We start from the raw sequence: 21311 nt of genomic DNA, 5'->3' as shown, positions 1-21311 counted from the left end.
ACTGTCTTTGGGGTATAATCAAAGAGAAAATCTCCCATGTGAGACTATGTATTGTTGATGCATTGAAAACTACTGTCAGGCTGTTTTTATTACTTTGATCCTTCAATATGGAAGAGAATGTCTAAATGCACTTGGTGTCCGAAAAAGCTGTACAGATAATGGAAGAGCACATACAGATGTACTTAAAGTAAATCTATATGTAAAAAATCGATTTAAATTCAATGATTTTGGCGTTCGAAACTACATCTAATTTGTTTCCAAATGAGTTTCCTTCTCCTTCAGTAAATCAGATTAATGTTTTTGGGAAACAATGTTACCTCATTTTATGAAATTTTAAGGAACTTATCTAAATTATTGCACAAAATATTATACGGGTAAAAGATATTATCAATCACAAATTTAAACTATCGAGACGATAAACGTTTACTTGTAAATACTCTGGCGAAAAGTAAAAATAATCTATTAAATACCTTTTTTTATAAAATTTAAAAGCGAAAAGTAAAAATATATAACCTTGAATCAAAATGACGGATTAATTTCTAATCCCCCATTTTATGTAATATATACAATTTCCATTAAAATATGCGGAGCTAGGATAGAATGTACTACTGATTTGATTATTAAATCATAAAAACATATTTAAAAATTTGTCACTGGAGTTCGTTACAGTTACAAAGCTAAGAATTTTCGCGAGATTTATTTGTTTTTATTATGACAAGTTGATGGTAGGAAGGTGATCTTAAAGGCTGTGACGCTTTATCATCTGTGTTGTGTTTATGTTTGCATATGAGTATTTATTATTTTTTTCTTTTTATTAGAATGAATTTGGTTTTGTGTGTATGTTTTCATTAATGCAATATTGTGTCCCTTGTTTATCAATTTGGAATCTCGAAATTTAGTCCTCGGATAAATCAGTTGGTAAGTAATATGTGTTTTAGAGGGAGTAGCATAAATGAGTATAGGTTATATTTTTCTTTCGCATTTAGTTGTTCTTAGTATTTAAGTGTTGTAAATGATTTGCTTTATGAATTTTATTTTAATATGCGTGAAAAATTTAGCATCTTGTATGTAGTGATACAGTAATCTTTTGGATATAAAATTTTGATAATTTCGATTTAGAAGATTGATTTTTAAATTAATAACCACATTCGTTAAAAATGAAATATCTATTTTTCTCTTATAAGGAAACTTTTCGAAAACTATTGTTGAATTAATAATACTTATTATAAAAAATGACCGACTATTTACTGAAAGATGTTATTGTGGGTATTAATAATGAAATAAAATCTAGAAGAATTTACATTGTTTATTTTTTTAATGTGTAGTACTATTATATTTCCAGATAAAATTCTTAAGAAAGAAACATGTATGAGCAGGCTTAGGTATTTATTATTACATTGCATATTTTAATTTGCTTATATTACTTTGTTCTAAACTAAAATATATTTATTTATAATTCTAGTATAAAATAGTAGTCATTGGGGTTTATCTTTAGCCTGTTTTTTTTTTTTTAATTACAAGAAAAATATGTAACATTTTAGGCTCTATTAAAATGCGAGGTATTAAAGAGGATAGAGAAGAAAGTGATGGAGAAGAAATGGAACATGAATCTGGTGAATCGGATAAATCAACCTCATCTTGCGAAAGCAGTGATGCTGCGTCAGATTCTGATGATAGTTCAGGTAAAGTACTGAAACATTTATTTATTTTATGATCATTATTGCTGTTCTCTTAAAATCTAAATGATTGTTATGACTGTAAAAATATTAAAAATGGGGATAATAGTGGATTGTGAATATTAGTGGCAAAATTAATAATTATATTAACATTGAGTCATGTACTAATAAAAAATAAATTACCTCAGTGATGTAAATTCTTAAAACACTTTTTAAAATTGTCTTGAATCAGGAAAATTTATTTATTTAACAAGTTTTTATTTATTTCCTTATAAAAAACTTTAAACATGGCTCTAGAACATAGTTTATTGATTGGATAAAATATGTTTGAATTTTTTTTTTTTTTTACTATTGAATTATTAAATATTGGTTTATAAGTTAAAAATAATGTATAGAAAAAATATATCTACCAAAGGGTAAAACATGATCTAATATGAAAAGTACTCTGGTTAAATTTTAGGTTGTAGGTCATGAGAGTAGTTTATACAAATTTATAGATCACATGATTTGTTTCATTCCTCTTTGGAATTAGTTATAATCTCAGTGTTAACAAAAGCAGATTATATAATCATGGCATATACTTATTTTGGAAGATTATCTGATGATTCGGTCATTTTCAATTTACTATAATGTTTTTAAGGCTGATTTTGCAGTACCAGATAAGTCTCTTATTTCTGGTATAATAATTAGACTTCACCCAAAACAGTTGTTATAGTGGGTCATAAACAAAGTGTAATTTTTTATATGATTAAAAAAAGTCTCCAGAGAAACAAGTCACATTTGTGGAGAACTGATTTCAGTAAAGTTTGGTTTGAACAGTTGGCCTCAATACTATTGGTAAAGACATTTGTTCAAGGTAGTGTGTATGTTTTGGATTGTATTTTTTATGCACTGGAGCACCATTAAATAGCTCCAGTTTCATTAACAGTCAAAATAATAGAGTTGTAATAGCCGCAGAATTTTCACATGAACAAAAAGTTTGTGATGCGTAGTTTCTTGACGAGGTGTTACCAGACTCATTTTTTTACCAACATTAACTGCTAAACATTGTCAGAAGTTTATTATGAACTTTTTAGCCTTATTAGAAACTGAAGTACAGGAATGCTGGTTTTTGGTGAGATAGGCTGTATACTGCAATGCCAGTTTGTTTATATGCAGATATCGATTGAATTATTTAGTAGTTGTGGCTTCCACATTCCCTTGACTACTCATGCTTTTGTGGATTATCTGAAAGACAGTGTTTTAAAGAACAACCTGCCTACATTAGATAAGTACAAAATAATATCAGAGAACTCATCTGTAGTATCAGTGCAGAAGCTCTTTGAAGAGTTGTATCTGGTATTTAAGTTATTTTTTAAAATTACTTTGAACTTATTTTTTGTTTGTGTTTTTTAGTATTATTTAATTAAATTTGTATTATTTAAAAAAATATTTTTTTGAACATTTGGAAGCAACCTTGTACTAATTACACATAAAACATTCATCTACCTCTTGTTAATATGATGATAAAATGTTAGAAATGTTTTAGAATTAATTATATTTTTAAATAAAGTCACTTCGATAGCAAGTCTGTTAATAAAGTAATAACAGAGATCCTAGATTTGATTTCTGGTTTGTATTTGAACATTTTTTGTTACTATAGTTAATTATGTGCACACAAATGAAGAACTTAAGTAAACAACACCTGTTCAGAATGTTTTAGGGGATTGTTTTCACACCATTATAGTAAATTATTTTCAGTAACGTTTTGCTTATTGTTGATTGTTTAAATGTTACACGATGGTTGTTGTAAATATTTTGATGTTGTACATTCTACTTTTATTTAGAAATGGACTCAGCAGAATGTGAAAGAAGAAGAAATGCTTGTATGGAACAAATGGCAGAACTTGAAAGACAATTCACTTTAATTAGAGAACAGTAAGTTGGAATTTTATTGGTAAAATGATTAATAGTAATAATAAATATTTATATTTAAGCACAAAATATTTTTTTTACATTTACAGTAAAATGTTACTGTCATATGTTCAGAAAAGATCATAGGATTCGGTCAAATTTGCTGGAATCTCTCTTTTGATTATTTAAATAAAGCTGAAGTATGAGGTATAATATGTTACAGAATTATCAAAGTGCTGATCAGGATTCGATTCAGCAGTCTTCTAGATTTTTTTTTTTTGCTATTATTTAGGATTAGGGATAATGACTATGGATTTCTTAGGAAACAAAACTATGTATGATAGAGTTGATTGTCTTTAAAGAATAAAACAGAATTATTTGTTTTTTAGGAACTTATCAAATACAGTGCTGAATAAAACTGTTTGAAATGTTGATTTAATATAATGTATATATTTTTCAAAATTTTAGGAGCTTCATGCACCTGCTCCTGCCAAGACAAAAAGTGTTTTCTTTCAAATCATAGTTTACACCTTTGCTGTTATTTGAAACATTTGAGTCATGAAGAAGGAAACAAATTATGGATGATCAGGTTGAGGTTAGGGACAGAAATTGTCAAGCGTACTTTATCATGATTCACAGTCTGTGTTCAAGAAGACTGTATTTTTCAAAATCAACTGAATGCATGTTATTTAATTGGAAAATTTGTTATTATTAGTAGTTCTATTCAATCTTTGACAAAATTTGAATTTTTTTAACAAGTAATATTACATTTTAAGTAATCTCATATTTTTTTATAAACCGACAAATTACCTGTGAGCAGTATGTGGCTTGTTGAAGTAAAGGTGTCAGAAATGACTTGTAAGCTTATTATGAAATTCTGCAACAGTAAACAACAACCAAGTAAACATTTTTAAAAACTAAATTAAAATCTTGGCCTTACCATCTCTTTATAATATGAAACTGCCTATTTTTTTTATGCTACAAAACTCAATTCAATAATAAGACACCAATCCAATCAATATGACACCATCCATAGAGATTCTTTACAATTTACCCAGCACGGTTTGACTCTTTGAAAGAAGTTATTATTTTGAGGGCATTAAATATATTATAGATTGCCCAGTATATATTAGGAAATAGAATATACTAATATTTTAAAAAACATATTAAGAATTATTTTACAGAAAGAGATAAAATAAAAAATTGTTCAATAAATTAAATTAATGGATATAATTTGAATGCATAATAGTTACAAAAAAAAAAGAAATAATCTGTATTGCATAGTCGTGAAATGATATAAAATCATATAATTAAAAAATATTATTTAAGTCAAATCAGAAATTTTTTTGAAAAAAATTAGAAATCTGTACTGAGAAGAAAATAAAAGAAAGATCACATGTCAATTAAAAAAATAAAATGATAAATCAATATGACTTTAGTGGGTATTGAATTTTATGAGATTAACAAAAATTCATGAATAATATACTTTTGTCTACATCGTCCACTGTGATATACATGCCAATTTGAAAATTTAAAAAAAACATTCAAATTTTAAAGCAGTGTTTATGTAGTTATTATTTCCATTAAGAGAATGGGCATTAGAAATAATATGGTTTTCTTTTTTTGGTCTTTCATAATAAAGGTTATTTATTCATTTTATCAGTAAATTTTTAATGTAACTTTTGAAAAGTTAATTGTAGTGTGGGGGTTTCTCATTTTTAAGATTTTTGAGATAATTTTTAACTTTAATTATTTTTTTATGTATTCTCCCAATTAAGCTACAGCGTATGTTATTTATTGTGAAATAAGAATTCCTAGGATTGTCATAGAGTGTTAATAATTTAAACATAAGGACAAAAAATGTTCTAAATTCCTGGTACTAATTTTAAAAACCCAAGTAAGCAAATGTGCAATGTCCAACCAGAAACTTAGGAACATTTGACATTAAGAAATGCAAAACATATATTAATTAAAAATAATCTAATCGAACTTAAAAAAAAACTTTTTTTTTATTTTTTATTTGGTTTCACCATTGAGATTTAAACACACTTTGTAGCAAGGTGTTGTCTGTAGTTTTTATATTTCATCAGCTGTAAGTGCTAGATGCATATGATTATTTAAAGTGTCTGGATACCCCTCATAACTTGTGTCAGTGAGAGTAGGGTTGAGTTGAGATCAGGATCATACCAAAAAAACACCCTGTCATCTGGTCAGAAGGTAAAATTTACCAGGGCTTTTTATTTTTAATTGTGTTATGAGGTATCTGGTATATTAAATCTAATCATATTATTTGTAAGTATTAAATTTTGATGTTTTATTTTACTGACATATCCTGTCTTTAAGCGACTTACTCTTGTAGATGTTGCTGTGTAATCATTATGTTGCAAAAAATGCAATCGATATCCAAGTTTGAACCCAAAATTTTGTTCTTAGTATTCATTTTAATATTTTTTATGTAACTAAAACGTTTCACCAAAAACTTGCTTTTGCAGTTGCATTATTTTGTTGTAGACTTTACAGGGAGCGTATTACACAGGTTGAAATAAAATTAGGTGAAGTTAAAGTCGGCAAAGCTCAAGAATATCTTCAACCTTTAGAAGAATTAGAAGAGAATATGAAAATTAGAATAGAGGTTGCTGGAATTTTAAGACAGTATAGACTTACAAATATCCACAATAAATATGATGCTGAAGAGCAAGCAGCCAAACAAAATTTTGAGGTAGGTTTTTTTAATTTAAATTTTATTCTATTTAAGGTTAGTTTAATCCACATTTTTACTGATTGGTATACAATGTTTTTTTTTGTGATAAACTTTTAAAACACTTATTTTTGACATCCAACTGAACTAATTTTAACATAACCCTTGAGTAATTCTCTAATTTCCTTGATAGCTACAAAGCTGAAGTTTGACATAGTATTCTCCGTAGGAGAAGTAAAATGAGTGCATTGATTTATTTGAGAGGAGATACTGAAATTTGTCAAGAATATTTATACCACCAGTGATATATACTCTTAAGCAATATTTACCACAAATTAAAAAAATTAACTTTAAAACACTCCCCTATGAGGTTAAATGTGGATTAAGTTTCATTCAATAATATTTGTTTATTTTCTGAACCTGTTGTGATAGAAGTATGAAATTCTTTGTGGACTATCACTCCAATATTCTGTGAAAATCATCTCAAGGCTTCCTTTTAAAACAATCCATCCCGGAGCTGTGAAACGGGATTTCTAACTGTAAATATTCATTATTTGCTTGTTTGAAGAATAGATAATTTGGCTAGTGGCTAATAAAGCTTTACATAACACATGATCCAATTTAGTTCATTTTGTTTCTATTGCAGCAATTATGATACAGAAAATAATCTATTAAAATAAAGAGTAACAAAAAATTAAAGCTTGAAGTAGTGGCTGTCTCTAAATTAATGAAAATTGTATAAGGTATTATTTGAATTTTAATGATTGAAATTGGTTTGTAATAATTGTGGCACATCATAATAACTACACACATTTGAGAACAGAATGTTTTTAAACTCTTAATGTAACCACTATCTAACATATATTCATACGTTAGAAAAGCATCAGATGAAAATACACCTCCAGCACATATCCAACAATCAGTTAAATATCCCCAGAAAAAAATATTTCGGGACTGTATCATATTTGAAGGTCCTCGTTCATTACTTCCAGTAGATGCTATCTTGAAAAGTGATGGACATATCAAGATTCTAAAGAAAAGGGTTGATACAACTTCAAAACAAATTCCCACAAGGCAATGGAGTGTTCCAACAAGATTTGGTGAAAAAGAAGCCAATAAAGTAGAAAACGTTTTCAAGGAATGAAACATTAAAGTGCTCACTTGGTTAGCAAACTCCCCACACTAAGACCTGATTGAACATCTTTAGGCAATGGTAAAAAACGACTCAAAATGAAGTGTACTATAAAAATTGACCTCATTAAAGCAATAATATCAGTAGGGTTTCATAATGAAGAAATAAAAAAAAATGTGTAGTACAGTTATTGAATCAAAACCAAATAGTGTATGTGAAATGATTAAGAATAAAGGACATATTAATTACTAGATATTCACTAATTCTACAGGTATGATTTTTCTGTAAATATTACTTTTTATTAAATAACATCTGTGTTCAGATTAATTTCAATGCTACTGTATACATAGCTGAAACAGTGTAAGATGGCCTGTCACTACCATGACAAACTACAGATGACCCCCACAAAACTGACACCACATATAAAGCAAAATAATAATCAGACCAAATCACATCTCATTCATTTGATCATTGACGCTTTGTTGTTCTTTTGTTAGTTTTTAAAATGTAATTTATATTGCTTCATGAAAATAACTTTTTGAAAATATATGTTAATTTTCATGTGTATGGCATCCTCCAGCCAACATAAATCAGTTATACTGTATATCTATTTATATTCTTAATCTTAGGTATGAAATGATTTTTAGTTACCACTTTTTACAAATTTTCTGTATATTTTTGAGGTTACATAAGTACTTCCATAACACAGTACTACTTCTCCAGACACTTTGTAACATATTTGTACATAACTAACATTTTTTTAATAACATATAAAAATTAAACAAGTATATTTTCTTGGTCAAGTTTAATTAATCTTCTATTACATTTGAATGATTAAATACTATATATCTCTTATCATGTTATTATTAATGCAAATCATATATAACATTAAATAATTAGATTATAAACTATATAATATGTATTAAAGATAAAACCAAACTTTACAACTGTAAAATATAACATGAAAACTTACCAATGAAAAATAATAGAACCTGCACAACTTTATAGAATTAATCAAGAAATAAAATCTACCTATCAAAATGATTTAACCACTACATAAAGACTTTTATAAAAAAATTGATTCTGGTAAATTAAAACTTATAAACATTAACATTAAACGTTACACATTCACCATAACAAGAAGGGAAAATAAGGAATTATACAGCTACTTCATATTACTACAGAGTAAGAAAATGTTAGTAGGTGATATTGATAATAAGAATGATTTTATTAATCTAACAGATATATAATTTAATGCTTTTAAATTCAATCAGCCTAATAGTATCAAACATTACTAAATCAAGTGTTTTTGTCGTTTGTTGTTTTAATTTAATTTTTTTTTATTTCTGATTCTATTCATTTTTCTAATCATTTCTTTTCTATATCAATTATTTCATGCTATTTGAAAAATAGTGTTTAACTCTTTTTTACATGCTGGTTTCTTTATTGATAATTTATGTATTCTATCTATCATGTATCTAGAAGCTGCTAGTTTATGGTCCATTTGAACATATTCTTTACTTCTTTCTGTACATCCCTATATAGTTTTTATTATTTTATTTTCTTACTTCTCTGTATATCCTTAGTTTTTATTAAAGTGACCTCATCTCTTGTGTCTCTTTCCTTTCTGAATCCATATTGTTCCTCCCTAACTGTTTGCTTTATTGTTGTTTTCTATTGTTTTCCTTAATCTTCTGATCATAATTCACAAATTCATTTTTTACTGATTTTTAAATTAAACTGAATGTCTGCTATCTAACACTTTACTGTTGACTTATTTTCTTTATGTAAAGCTAATAAACAACAATTAGTTTTTGATACGCTAATTATTAATCTTATGTGTTAGTATATGATTCAAGGAATATTTATTGTAATATTATCAGTAAAGGGTTTACAATAAATATCAGTTTCAATTTATTATTAATACTTTTATTAACAGCCAAACAAAAGATTTTTCTTGTTTCACTTATGAAGCATTAACTCTTTTTTTTATAATAGTAATTATTTTATGTCAGGTATGTAAAGATAAATTAAAAATCTACAAATTGGACTCGTACTATGTTCAAGAAACTAATTTGGGCTAAAAATTCTGGTTGTAAATTTCAGATATGATAGACAAATTTTGTAAGCAAGCTATCAGATTGAAATAAAACTTATTATTTTATTCAAATAATTTTAACTGTATTTTCTGAATTATATTGACTAGACTTGCCCATGTTTACAATTTTTTTTCATAATATTTATGACAAGGAGTTTATTGATTTGGTTGTAATTAATGTAACTAATTGTAATTATACCTATTGATAACCTATTGAGTTGAACCAAATTTGAGAACAGTTGTTCAAAGCTAAATTCAAGTACATACTAATACTTTCTATCATTTTGTACTGTTGATCAATCTTTTATAACACTGCCAGTTTATTCATTGATTTCTTATGGAATAGAATTAATTATGTAGGATTTGCTTCCAAAATTGATGTAAATAGAACAATGTAGTTGCAGAACAATTATTAAGGATAACAAATTTTAATGGTTTATTGAATGTATGTTTGTAGAGTTACACCAAAAAATAAGACATTTTTCAGTTATAAAAGGGATCAAATATTAAAAATTCTTATATTTATGACTTGAGAATTAGTATAATTAAGTAAGTGATGCAAATCTGTATGTAAATGGTACAATATGTTTAATAAGTTGCCTATTTATTTTAGAAGGCTAAAAAGTAAGATAAATTTCTTGAAAGTTCTTTATTGAAAAATTTTTGGGTGGAGGTAGATTAACTCTTTTAGCCGTACACATTTTTTTTTTTTGAAGTCTGTGCGTATTAAAAGTTTTATGATCTCTCTTTTTTCTTCATTCTTTTGTTATGTATATTTTTAGAACACTAATTTTGTATTTTTGCCATCTGTATTTTCATGTGTCTTGTACATGGGTGTTTGTTTATCTGTAACATTTTTACTTATTGTAAGCAAGAAACAGTTACACAATTACATTTTAAATTTTGTTTTATGTATTTTAAGTTTTTATGTATTTTGTATGTTTTAACGTTTTTATATGTAGTTCTCCCTTTATGAATCATTAGACCTTGCCGATGATGAGGGGGCTTGTGTGCTCAGTGATACAGAGTACCTTGACTGAAAGTGCAGCCATATTGGAGAAAAGAACAACAAAGCTTCAATGATCAAATGAATGAGATGTGATTTGGTCTGATTATTATTTTGCTTTATATGTGGTGTCAGTTTTGTGGGGGTCATTTGTAGTTTGTCATGGTAGTGACAGGCCATCTTACACTGTTTCAGCTATGTATACAGTAGCATTGAAATTAATCTGAACACAGATGTTATTTAATAAAAAGTAATATTTACAGAAAAATCATACCTGTAGAATTAGTGAATATCTAGTAATTAATATGTCCTTTATTAATTACTAGATATTCACTAATCTTATTCTTAATCATTTCACATACACTATTTGGTTTTGATTCAATAACTGTACTACACATTTTTTTTTATTTCTTCATTATGAAACCCTACTGATATTATTGCTTTAATGAGGTCAATTTTTATAGTACACTTCATTTTGAGTCGTTTTTTACCATTGCCTAAAGATGTTCAATCAGGTCTTAGTGTGGGGAGTTTGCTAACCAAGTGAGCACTTTAATGTTTCATTCCTTGAAAACGTTTTCTACTTTATTGGCTTCTTTTTCACCAAATCTTGTTGGAACACTTCATTGCCTTGTGGGAATTTGTTTTGAAGTTGTATCACAACCCTTTTCTTTAGAATCTTGATATGTCCATCACTTTTCAACATATCATCTACTGGAAGTAATGAACGAGGACCTTCAAATATGATACAGTCCCAAAATATTTTTTTCTGGGGATATTTAACTGATTGTTAGATATGTGCTGGAGGTGTATTTTCATCTGATGCTTTTCTAATGTATGAATATATGTTAGAATTAACATTTAACCTTTATCCCCAATTAACCTTTACCCCTGACCCCCAATTAACCTTTACCCCTGACCCCCAATTAACCTTTACCCCTGACCCCCAATTAACCTTTACCCCTGAATATAAAAATGTTACTTGGTCAGAAAACATAACATTTCTCTAGTTTTCTTTTTACAAATTTGCTTTGGCCCAGAAGACCTTTTATTTTGCATATTACTGATGTTAAAAGCTGCTTTTTAGCTGGCCACAAGCTTTTCATCCAGCTGCAAGAAGTCAGCATCTGGATCTGACAGTTGTCATATGTAAATATGTTTCACTGGCTGCTAATCTCGATTTAAGTTCACAGCAGATAATTTAGGATCAAGTTTTCTTTTTCTCACTAATAATCTATCTTTGTGTTGAACTAGTGTTTTTTACGGTTACATTTGTCTTTCCTTTTAAGTGAAAAAGAACAGCTTATTTAAATTGGTTTAAAATAGCATTCACTGTCCGTAATCGAACACCACACTCAGAAGCTATTTGTTGTGTCATACTGGTATGCTCAGAAAGAGAAAGTATTTTTGAACGCTTTCTAGTAGTTATCTCCATTATTATATATTTAAGATATAAACAGAAAATACAAAAATATGATTTTGTAATAAAAAATGAAATTAACATTCACTAAACACTATTTTTAACATGAAAATTGTAAATAAACAAAGAACAATAACCTCACATAAAACAGGCAACTTAAAGAGTGGATGTGGTCAAGCAGTGTAGCCACACCATAGAAATAAACAAAACATTCCCTGTGTTCAAATTAATTTGCACAGTGGTGTATATATTTCAAGTGTATTGTAGTTTTTGAATTATGAGTTTATTCAGTTTAAGTTGTTTCTACTAAATATTAATTTTAAAATTTCAGAGTGAAAAAAGTTTACTGTGGGATTCAATCAAAGAAGATCTAGAAGAAAAAATAAAAAGGTTAGAGGAAGATCGTAATAGTGTGGACATTAGTGCCGACTTATGGTTGTGTGAGAGAGGAATGAATGGTGGAAAAGGAGGAAGAATTAAGGGAGTTAACTGGAGAAGAGGGAGCAAAGAAGTTATATCTCGACGTAAACCTGTGACAGTTTCTGGCCCATATATTGTTTATATGTTAAGCGATGCTGATATTCTTGAAGACTGGACAACGATCAAAAAAGCTTTATCTGTTTGTAAAATACAATCTGAGTGTAAGTAACAATATATTTGTTTATTGAAAAATGTTGGCTATTTTGTACTTACTGATAACTTTAATGTTAAAGTAGAAAATGATGACCAATCTGAAAAACAATGAATTTTACATCATCCAAGCAGACTTGCTGCTACTTAATGGTGAGAGGAATGAATATAATGATATTCATTCACTGTTAAGTGTTTTTATAAAGTAACTAGCAGATCTGTCCTGGCTTCGCCTACACTAGTTAGTTGTGTTTCCTGTCGTGGTCAGGGGATGTTTAACTGGTCAGGGCTTGTTTCATTTGCCCTTCCCGTCTAGCCAGATGGCACTGCCCCCTGGACCCCTGATGTTCATTAAACTCATGTTTGTAAGAATAATAATAAATAAAAATTAAAACCTGTTTAATTTATAAAAACTGTCAGTGTATTGTAATTTCTTCACAGCAACAGTTTGGTCATACAGGCCTTAACTTGTGATCTAAGAACGTGGCTTTCAAAACATATGGCCATCATCTTAAAAATATTAGTTATAAGTGGTTATCTGTACTTTGTACAGAAAAAATGTATTTTGTCTGGTTCTTATCATTACCTGACAAACACCACTAGGATAGGAAGTGATCGTGCTACATTTCTCTTTTTTTTTACTTCTATTTTTTTTTTTTTTTAGTCAAATAACTGGAGGCAGCTGTAGCCAGTTGCAGTGTACATACAATAACAGTGGTTGTGTTGGTTGAGCCACCGCTGCAGTGGCTCAACCAACACATCTTTGAATATTTTGGATTTTGATTATTTTTGAAACCTGGCTCTATTTTTTTTTTTAATTTCTCGGTAACAAATGAAGATATCAACTTAATTTTTGTTCATGTAAATATCTAAAAACCAATTTCTAGATTTTTCAAAATTCAATTTTGAAAGGGGTGAAGAAAAGTAAAAAAAAATTGAACAATGCTTCCAAATTTTCCCCATTTCTGACCATACTAAACAACATATTCAATAGACTGGAGCTTACAAATACTCTTCAAATAAATATCTTAAAACCAATTTTGGGGTTTTTTAATTTCAATTTTTTAAGGGTGCGACAGTACACTGCAAGCTAGGTCACTTGAGATAGCTGATTACAGTAACCAGAATGACTATAATGATAGTCATTTACTGTTGAGTGTTTTTATAAAATAATTTAAAGATTATTGAGGAATTTTGATGTAAAAATTATTTTTGTTAAACTATCCTTTACAGTTTATTAATGTAATTGTATAATTTAATAACAATAATTAATTTTATTTAATTGAAGAGTAAATTTTACAGTAAGTAAAAAGTATGATTTGCCTTATATTTGATGTAATTTTGAAGTGCTCATATTTTGTAATTTAAAAATAATTACAGAATCATATGTTAAGTTTAACTCAAATATAGAAGTAATCTACACTTTTAATGTAAATAGCCTAAACAGTCTGACCATCTCACGCTGTCATACATCTGAAAATTGTTTTTAAAAGTTGTAGATATTTATAAACCTCCTTGAAGGAGCAGTTTAATTTCAAAGTTATTTTTTTATTTTTGTCTTTTATTGTGTTTAATAGTTTTTTAAAAATAAAAAAAAGCACAGGATCCTGACAAGTTTGAGGCTTTAGGCCAGCAATGGAAGTGTAAACTTTTGAAGTTTGTTAAAAATCGGCCTGATTCACTCGATTATTGTGTTTACTAATCTTTAGGTAATTTCCAGAAAAATATTAATAATGATTTACAGTTACTAGATAGCTTAATGTCTCATCAAATTATACTTAAGAGTTATTTAATTTTAAATAAAAAATGACACTTTGCTGTTTACCTAGTTTTTTCTTTGAAGTGATTAAACTATTAAATTTAAATATTTCATCATTTCATAAAATGCTTTAATTCAACAAAAGTTTTTTGTTTGTAAATATATATATATATATATATATATGTATATATGTTTACAAAATAATATATATATATATATATATATATATATATATATATTTTTTTTTTTGAAGTAACACTGGCTTTAGATTCCAAAATAATTGTTATTTATAAATGTTAGAGAAAAATGCAGGAGGTATAAACCGATGAAGAAAGAGCTCTGATGAGTTTTGCTAGGAATGTGTAAAACAGATTTATCTGTCTGTGTGTATAAGTTTATTTCATAAAGATCTGACAGGTTAATAAATTTAAAACTAAACGCACACAAGAACTTAAAAAGAAAAAAGTTGGCAAAGGATAGCTGGCACTGTACCGTATGTACAACAAAATTTAAAAATACAAATAATACAATAAATTAAAATTAATTTAATTTTAAAATAAAAATTTTAAATATTATTATTATTATTATTATTATTATTATTATTAGATTTTTATAAATGTAAAAATCAAACAATATGTAGTGCCATGATGTTAATAATTTTATTAAAATAAATGAAAATAAAAATTGGAAATGTTATTATTAAACTTAAGTTATCGGTAATAATAATTATTAATATTAATGAAAATAGTGTTTTTATTAGTTTGGATTACCGTGTACAGAAAGATTTGACCCACAATTGTTAAAAAGTACAAAATGTTCAGTAAAAGAATATTGATTTGATTTTACCACCTTGACCAAATAACATTTTTATCATCAAAATTATATTTTACTTGAGTAATGTATTTGATAATCAATTAAAACTTTTTAGTAAAAAAATGTTTTCCAGTAAAACAGTAATTTAATAACAAAATTTGAAAAACAGATTAAATATCAGAAATTGAAAAAATTGATTAATTCTTAAGTCAGGTTTTGTGAGCCCTTTTTTAAAAGTTTTCATGTTGTCTACACAGATACCGTTGAGTTATTGAAAATTACGTTTTAAAAATTGGTATTCTAAGTATGGGTTCTATACAATCCCTTGCATTTTTAGGCTAATAAGTATATTTTTTGGAGTAATTATTTACATCAATAAATCAGCAGACTTAAATTACTAAATCATATTAAAAGCTACAAAATTAAAATATAACTTTGAAATTAAACTGTGCCTTCAAAGAGGTTTATAAATATCTGCAATGAGCTTATTCTATAGTTTTTTAAATTACAAAATAAGTGTTCTTTAAAAGTACATCAAAGTGACAAATCATATTTTTTACTTTCTGTAAAATTTACTCTTCGATTAAATGAAATGTTGAAAAATTTTGCCAAGGATCAGATTTATGTTGCTCTTAGTCAAGTTAAAACTTTAGAGGGCATCGGCTTGTCTGATTTGGATCTAAATAAGTTACTAAAAAGACCCCAGAATGAGAAAGCTGTGACAGAAAAGATGAGGTTGCAAAATCTATGTAATTTATAGGTTTCATTACTGCGAGTAGACATTTGGACAAAGTTTACAAGTACCTGGTTAAAAATGTATTTATAGTAACTATAAAATGTTATTTATTGCAAAATTAAAATTATAATATTTAATTTGCTTCATACAGAGTGATGTCAGTTGGGAACTTGTTGTGAATGACTATTTATTTAATAATATTGCAAAATTAGAATTTATTATTGCATAATATGAATATAAATATCTATATTATAATTTTGCAATTAGGGATAATACACTTTTTCATCATTTTATATATATACTCATTTTAAATGTAGGTTTAATTTTTATATGGAGTTTAGAGGAAACTCCATCCTTATAAAAAGGGGCAAGGGGAAAAAGGAGTGATTGTTTAAGAAGAAAAATGGAGAAAGAAACGCCATGAATATTTCCGTAGAGACTAAACAGCGATAATATAGACTGTTATTAATATCCCAGTCATACAAGGAAGAAAGCAACATGGTATGGTGCGAGTGGTCAGCGGCTAAGGATGTTGAGCTATTTGGTTTTTTTGTATTTTTTCTAAGATTATCATGGGATTTGGTTAAAATTAATATGGGACCATTCCAAAAGTAAACGCTTTTGATTAAAAAAAAAATTATCAAAATCAGTTAACTAATGTCGGAGATATTGTGTAACATACATTAAAAAAAAACTGTATTGTTAACCTCTTTTTTTGAAGTCGGTTAAGTAAGACAAAAAAAATTATTGCTTTTAACAGTTCCAACTAAAAGCACAAAACAGCATGACCACTGAAAATGTGATTAATTGCCCAACTATAACTTAATAAGCCAGTCAAAGTAACATCCCTTGCTGTAAATATAATTTAAGAGAGTGAATAAATATTTGATGTTATTATGAAACTTTACTTCCCTTTACTTTTTAAAAAGTAGAAATGAAGAAAATCAATCATGGCTTATTTATTGTTACAATTATTGCCCACTTTTATCTACTTTTCATTTTTATCACATTTTACTAAGAAATCAATCAAATCAGTTAGGAAATTCCATTATTTTATTTAAATATATAAGGATGGTTGAAAAAGTAATGAGACAACAGATGCAGTTCAAAAAATCGTTACTGTGAATCTCCATTTACAAGTTTCTTTTAAAAAAAAATCTCCCTTAAGTGCAACACATTACTTCCAGCACTTGATCCACTTTTCAATCACAAAATCTAGGCCATCTCTCAAAAGTCCTTTGCATTTCACCTTCATGGTGAAATGCTTTTAGGATCTACAGATTTGTCTCAAATTTTTCCCTTTCAGATCCTTCTTCACCTGTGGAAACAGCCAGAAATTTCATGGAGATACATCTGGCTGTATGTTGAGTGAGGAACCACCATTTTAATTTTTTCTCCATTCAAAAATTTGCAGACTATTTCAATGACTGAGAGTGTGCATTATTGTGATGCAACAGAAGTTCTTAAATTTTTTTCCTGAAGCGAGTCATTACATTGATGTACCAAATAGCATAGTTACTTGATGTTGATAAATGAATCTTTCATGCTAATCATGACTTTAATTGCACTATTTTCACTTTTTTTGGAGGTAGTGAAGAAGTTGAGTTCCATCTGGAGCTTTGTTGTTTTATCTCAGGATCGTAATGGAACATCCAAGAATCATCAACAGTTAAAGAAGGTCCACTTAAAAAATATTTATTAGAAACCAATTCTTAAAAAGAAAGTGTTTGAATAATATGAGTTTTTAAAGCAGTTTTTACCTTAAATATGTTTATTTTTTCCTTGAGTGCATAATTAAGCAACAAAGGGTATGGCCAAGGGAATATACATGCTTATTACATTAATTTTTACCTGTTTTGTCAAAAGGAGTTTACTCTTTCTTCGGTTTTAGTTGTAGAATTTAGTTGATTCAGGGCTATTAGAAATCGGAGAACCTTATTATGCAAATATTGTGTTTCTTCCTTCTTGTAGAGAATCAACAAGTCTTTGCAGACAAAAATTTGCAGTTCTTTATAGTATTCAATTTGGTCAGGCAAGGAGCTGAATTGACATGCAATTCATTTTACATGAATCCACTCACTCAGAATATTGTGTGCACTGCTTTTTGAGATGTGTAGTAGTTCCTCCAACTGCCATATACCAATATGACTGTCTTATTGATTGATAATGCTCGCTGTATTCACAATGTCATTAATCGATATGCTCGGTCGACCTGTTTTCACCCTCTCATCCGGATAAAAATGTGGTATACCAACAAAAACATATTGCATACGTACGGACACTCTTCATTAACTTTTACTTTTTTCAACATTTTGTATATTTCAGAAACTGATTGCTTTTTAAAAGAACACAAAATTGAGTTGTGTATTGTTGATAGATGGTTTTTTTTCTATGGTAGGCGATTATCCAATACACTTAACGTGAACAATCACTGACATTCAATGACAGCAATAATCAACTTGAAATTGGCACGGGAAGTAGACAGACAATACATCTAAGTACTTGTATGCATGCAGGACTACCACTTGTTTGCTTTAAATTTCCCTGCAGAAATCAGTCTGATTACTTTTTGGATTGCACTTGTATCTCAAAAGAATTATTACTTTAAGAAATGTATTTTTTTTTTTTTGCAGTAATTTGACAGGCATCTAATCAAAATGTGCTCTACAGATAACTAACTGGGACTGCTAGTAAATAAATGGATTAAATATCTGAAAGAAAATATTCAGAAATGTTCTCTATAGAGTTTTTAATTTATTTATTTATTTTATACAATAATTGTGGTGTTCTTTTGAGAAACTTTTTTTTTTTCATTTTGTGTGATTATATTTAAGTCTGTATTTATAACTTAAGATACTTAATTATATTATTAAAAAATAATGGTAGGATAAACTAAAGTTGTTATTTAAAAGATTTTTTTTAAAGAAATTATAAAATGATGTGTAAGTGTCTGTCCTAAGCTATGCTTCTGGCCAAATTGTATGTAGATTATGATTTTATAATATTTTTTGTACAGTGTTTTCATAATCTATTTGGATATTATATGTTTCTGAGAAAATTGAATTCAAGAAAATTTATGATGTAAATTTATAATGCATTGATTCATTATTATTAAAGTGCCAAAGAGATGAACTACTTTCAAGTAACAAATCTGGTACATTAAAAATTAACTTAACTCTTTTGCAGTTAATTAAAAGTTATTTTGACTATATTTCATGTAAATTCATCTTTAATTTGTTTATCTAAAAAAAAAATAATCCATCCTTTAAAATTTATTTTATTTGTTTTTTATTCACAAAATATTGTATTTTAATGCTAGCCAAGAAGTTTTAAATGTTTTTATATCCATTCCGATATTGTAATCAGTTTTTATGATTAAGAAGAGTCTGTTAATGTCAGAGAATGATTTTACTTAATTATTTTTATAAAAACCTTATTAATTTTTTATTAAGAAATGTCTTGGCTTTTTTTTTTAGGATTAAGAACAAAATTATAAATAAAAAATTAAAACAAGTTTTTCATTTTTGAAAAACTCAAATGTAATTTTATGTAAAATCAATAAGTTAAATTAATTAATAATTTCTTTAAGCACTATGATAAATTTAATAAAACATCAAGATAACTTTATAAACAGAGTAACTTGGTAAACCACATGGTAGCAACAGGCCATGTGGTAGATCTCAGTGAGGACAATGTTTTTGAGCTAAGGATTCCAGTTTGTTAAAAATGGAATCTGGCAACAGAATTATCAATGTACTAAATACATGCAGGCAGTCTGTTTATAGTAATTATAAAACATTAGACATTAGTCTACTTTATCAAAACTATCAATGACATTGGTGAATTTCCACCAGCATGTGAAATTTTTTTTTAAAAGTGTTTCATTGAATAAGAACTTATTCAATAAATTGTTAATAAAACTTTTTAAATACTGCAAAAAAAATATTTATTAGAAACCAATTCTTAAAAAGAAAGTGTTTGAATAATATGAGTTTTTAAAGCAGTTTTTACCTTAAATATGTTTATTTTTTCCTTGAGTGCATAATTAACCAACAAAGGGTATGGCCAAGGGAATATACATGCTTATTACATTAATTTTTACCTGTTTTGTCAAAAGGAGTTTACTCTTTCTTCGGTTTTAGTTGTAGAATTTAGTTGATTCAGGGCTATTAGAAATCGGAGAATCTATTGATGTATATAGCATAATTGATTCAGTGAAGACAAGTTTTTCCTCTTTTTGGTGAGTACAAACAGGTAGTTTAAATGGGAATCAATAACATAGTTCCCTAGCCTCTGCAGCTTTTCTTCCCACTACACATAGAGCTTTAGAACTCTTAACATTATAAACATACACTGCACCGAGAACAATACACAAATTACAAAATATACCCTTCCACAATTATACAACATCTCATACACTATCTCTTCTTATACTATACTCAGTGTTGCAGCACCTTACAAAGTGCAACAGTAACCCTGGGTGAAAACTATTGTGCTGATGGGTGTATGGCTGTACATAATGAGTTTCAAAGTGTGTCATAATGTCTACATAGTGTGTCCTCTGGGCACCTGGGTGAATCCAGTTGTATTTGGTCTTGGCTCCAATACACTTGCGCTCTAATGGAGTGGTCTGTTATATTACCAGTACCCTTGGGAATGGTATGTCTGTCCCAATAAATTTCTCTTCAGCGGTTGTTGGTCCACTTGAAAAAACCAACTAAAACAGCAGTTGAAGAGACTTCGACCAACCTTGTTGGTTGAAAATATATCTGCTGATAGGGATATAAGAAATGTTACGGAATGTGTTAAATATTCCTGCATGAAGTTTGTTGCAACGAGGAAGGTAAATCCTTTGCTAAGGTTTTTGTTTTCCTTATTAATAAATGCATTGCAACAGCTTGTGAAACTGTGAAATTGATAAAGAAACTTGGAAATGGCACCCTGCTAATTGAAATCTGTAATGAAGAGCAGTGTCAGAAACTCCTCTCACTTAAGTATATAGGATCAGACAGAGTGGTAGTGAAGCTTCATAATACACTTAATTTTAGCATAGGTGTGATCCTTTGCCGATACTTGGATGACATAGAGTTGCCTGTAATTATGAAGGAGTTGTCATCACTATCAGTTATGTTTCTTTCTGATAAGAAAGAAGAATGGTGTAGACGTACCAACATCAACATTAATTGTGACTTTTTCTAATCCTACTGCTCCTGACAGAATAAAGGTTGGTTACCTTTCTCTTGTACAACCTTATATATCGAACCCCAGATGCTGCTTCTAATGTCAGGGTTTTGATCACACCAAAGTTGGTTGCCAAAAAGAACAGGTTTGTGTGTGATACAGCCATATGGGACATGAAGGTAGTACATGCTCTGAAGAAGAAAAGTGTATAAACTGCAAAGGTCCACATTTGGCAAGATCTAGGGAATACCTACTTTACAAGGAAGAAA

At 28.1% G+C, this 21311-nt stretch overlaps 1 protein-coding gene across 3 annotated transcripts; it reads left to right on the top strand.

Annotated features, from left to right (window-relative positions):
• Positions 1–744: 744 nt before the first annotated feature.
• On the top strand, positions 745–19818 carry Brms1 (breast cancer metastasis-suppressor 1-like protein). 3 transcript variants are annotated; one of them, XM_075377408.1, is made up of 6 exons: positions 745–918; positions 1542–1682; positions 3503–3593; positions 6081–6288; positions 12255–12564; positions 18495–19817. In XM_075377408.1, exons 2-6 carry the CDS (start codon positions 1553–1555, stop codon positions 18500–18502), a joined length of 747 nt encoding a protein of 248 aa, XP_075233523.1. In that variant the 5' UTR covers positions 745–918; positions 1542–1552; the 3' UTR covers positions 18503–19817. The 3 variants fall into 3 exon arrangements, with proteins under 3 accessions (XP_075233523.1, XP_075233524.1, XP_075233525.1); XM_075377410.1 differs by lacking the exon at positions 745–918 and adding an exon at positions 1072–1382 and having other exon boundaries at positions 18495–19818; XM_075377409.1 differs by lacking the exon at positions 18495–19817 and having other exon boundaries at positions 12255–12572.
• The last annotated feature ends 1493 nt before the right edge of the window (positions 19819–21311 follow it).

This window comes from Lycorma delicatula, chromosome 10, assembly GCF_047948215.1.
Source record: "Lycorma delicatula isolate Av1 chromosome 10, ASM4794821v1, whole genome shotgun sequence".
NCBI classification, from domain to species: domain Eukaryota; kingdom Metazoa; phylum Arthropoda; class Insecta; order Hemiptera; family Fulgoridae; genus Lycorma; species Lycorma delicatula.
This window is presented reverse-complemented; position numbering and strand designations above follow the sequence as displayed.